Genomic DNA, 2557 nt, shown 5'->3' with positions numbered 1-2557 from the left:
CGCTGTGGCTATATGCCCGGCAGCCGTCAGATATACGCCGGCTGCCGGGCATATAGCCACTGTGTATTATATATATAATATTAATAAGCTGCGTACACAGCATACAATGTCATAGCCACAAGTTCCCATCTCGCTTAACACTACGTGGCGAGAGTGTCCTCCGTCGTGTAACAGTCGGAGAGCCTGGTCGGTTTAACAATGTCAATGATACGTAACATAGTCAGAGGCCCTACTACTAGTAGTACTACTACTACTACTACTACTAGTACTAGTACTACTACTACTACTACTAGTACTAGTACTAGTACTAATAATTATGATACTACACTACAGCACAGGCACTGCCACTTGGAGCGTTTCAATAAATTATAAAATATAGGCCTAAATAAATACGAGATCTATTTACTTAGTACTACCAAAGTCTTAATGTTTCTCTACTCTCTTTCACTTATTATTGCCGACAATTTCCTGTAAATGTCGTCCAAATGCTCATCTGCAACACACGCTGGCTGCTGCACACTGACACATAAATATATAGGCTTAGCAGGTAGGAAAGCGTGCTGCCAAAATTTGCTCGACGCTCGCTTGATTTCACACGAATACAACACAAATGTTCAACCATTCTACTCTATCTTCTACTTCATCACGAAATTCTCGTGTTTGCTCCCGTTGCACAGTTTATGTAAATGGCTTTCGGAATCAGGAAACACCCACCGGCGCTCTTCGTGACCTCATTTTTGCGCCGCGCTGTCTCTGCGTTTGGCACGGACGCTGCACTGGCGGCTTTGACGAGGCTCGTACGGGAGTTGGAAAGCAGCGTGGTAGTTTCCCAAAATGCAGTGCGCTGCCTATAGCTATAGCCCTGTACTTGCAGCCATTTACATAAACTGCGCAACGGGAGCGAACGCGAGAATTTCGTCAGGTTTTGTGTGATTTCGCGTGACACAGCTCGGTTACGAACACAGACAGTATGTTTTTATATAAGTGAACACTGTCCTTCAAATAGAAACAAAGATGGAGTAGAATGGTTGAATATTTGTGTTGTATTCGTGTGAAATCAAGCGAGTGCCGAGCAAATTTTGGCAGCATGCTTTCCTACCTGCTGTATATTTATAGGTCAGTGTGCACTGTGCAGCAGCTATAGCGTGCGGCAGCCAGCGTGTGCTACAACTTGCAGATGAGCATTTGGACGGCATTTACAGGAAATTGTCGGCAATAATAGGTGAAAGAGAGTAGAGAAACATTAAGACTAGTAGTAAATAGATTTCATATTTATTTAGCATTATATTTTATTGAAACGCTCCAAGTGCCTGTGATACATACCATGCAGCATGGACATCTGTGGAAACCTAAACTGGGAAGAGGCAGTCACTCATAACAAGATTTTTTGGCAGTTGATTCTGTTATGTTTCAGTATATGTTATAAATGTAATCATGTACCGTACTTGGGGGAAAACCCATCATCACCTCTAGACAAAGATGTGATGTTTGACTACAATTGAAGAAACGTATAAAAGGGGGCTTATGTCGAGCTTGCGAGCCGACTCGACTGGAAGCAACTGGCTGCAATTCACTGCGACTGCAGTGCTTAAGTTGGTCAACTGCAACGCGACTGCCTGCGACTGGCCGCCACTAGTTGCTCGGAATAGAACAGTAGGCAACTGGACGGAACTAGACGCTGCCGATCGCTTCCAGTTGCTCGAAATCCAGTTGCTTCCAGTCGAGTCGCCTCACAAGCCCGACATAAGCCCCCCTTAAGGCTTTCATTTGATGTTGTATAAGTTGCCTACATCATTGATATTATTTATGACACTGCAGCAGAGCAACTTGCAAGGTATCATTGTTCCTGGAGAGGCTGCTGAAAGTGATGAGGACGATGAACAGGAACATAGAGAAGGAGAAGATGACACAATTTCTATTGACGATACGTCCGCAAAACCCAGCACACCAACTGAATGGAGTAAACCAGGCCCTGGTTCGTTATCTATAATCTTGGCAGCAATTTATATGATAAGCTAGTAAACTCCCATGCTCTTTTCTGTCAATAGATGGCAGCATGTTACTTTGATTCACTTGTCTGTTCTTTACTCATCATCTCCTTTAATCAGGATTTTTAAAACTTATTCTCGTGAATGAAAGTTGTTAACTCTCTGAAGCTTTACAATTACCAGGAGTAGGATTGAACTTTTTCCAGGTAGCAAGCACTAATACTGCCCGAGAAAATAACAGGCAGCAAAGTTACCTAGACAGAAACATAAGAAACCCATCATAGCAGTTCCACTCCCTCCCACCCCAACCTCACTATCCTATTGCTTCTGTTCACAAGGAAGCTAGTTTTGCCTCCCATTCTTGGTTCCCCTGATTTGCTTGTTCTAAATGTAGTTATACTCATGCTTTACCCTAGTTACACATCGAATGAAGTATCGAGTGTAACATAGGGTCAAAGCTATTTGAAAAATACAACTCTGATCAACTGGCAGTTATTTCCTACATAATTGCATGTAACTTTGTGCTTTTACTTTGGTTTATTAGGAACTTCTTGGCAGCCACTATTTGC

At 42.9% G+C, this 2557-nt stretch overlaps 1 protein-coding gene across 1 annotated transcript in view; it reads left to right on the top strand.

The window, feature by feature from the left end:
* Positions 1–1818: 1818 nt before the first annotated feature.
* The window catches only part of LOC106809420, a gene marked incomplete at its 5' end in the record, with an annotated part of 2987 nt that continues 2248 nt past the window's right edge, over positions 1819–2557 (top strand). The window contains 1 exon segment of the mRNA XM_014812500.1: positions 1819–1975. Within this exon segment, the coding sequence (XP_014667986.1) occupies positions 1819–1975 (157 nt within the window).

Source organism: Priapulus caudatus, unplaced genomic scaffold (genome assembly GCF_000485595.1).
Source record: "Priapulus caudatus unplaced genomic scaffold, Priapulus_caudatus-5.0.1 Scaffold352, whole genome shotgun sequence".
Taxonomy (NCBI): domain Eukaryota; kingdom Metazoa; phylum Priapulida; class Priapulimorpha; order Priapulimorphida; family Priapulidae; genus Priapulus; species Priapulus caudatus.
The sequence above is the reverse complement of the archived record's forward strand: the minus strand, read 5'-3'. Positions and strand labels throughout refer to the sequence as shown.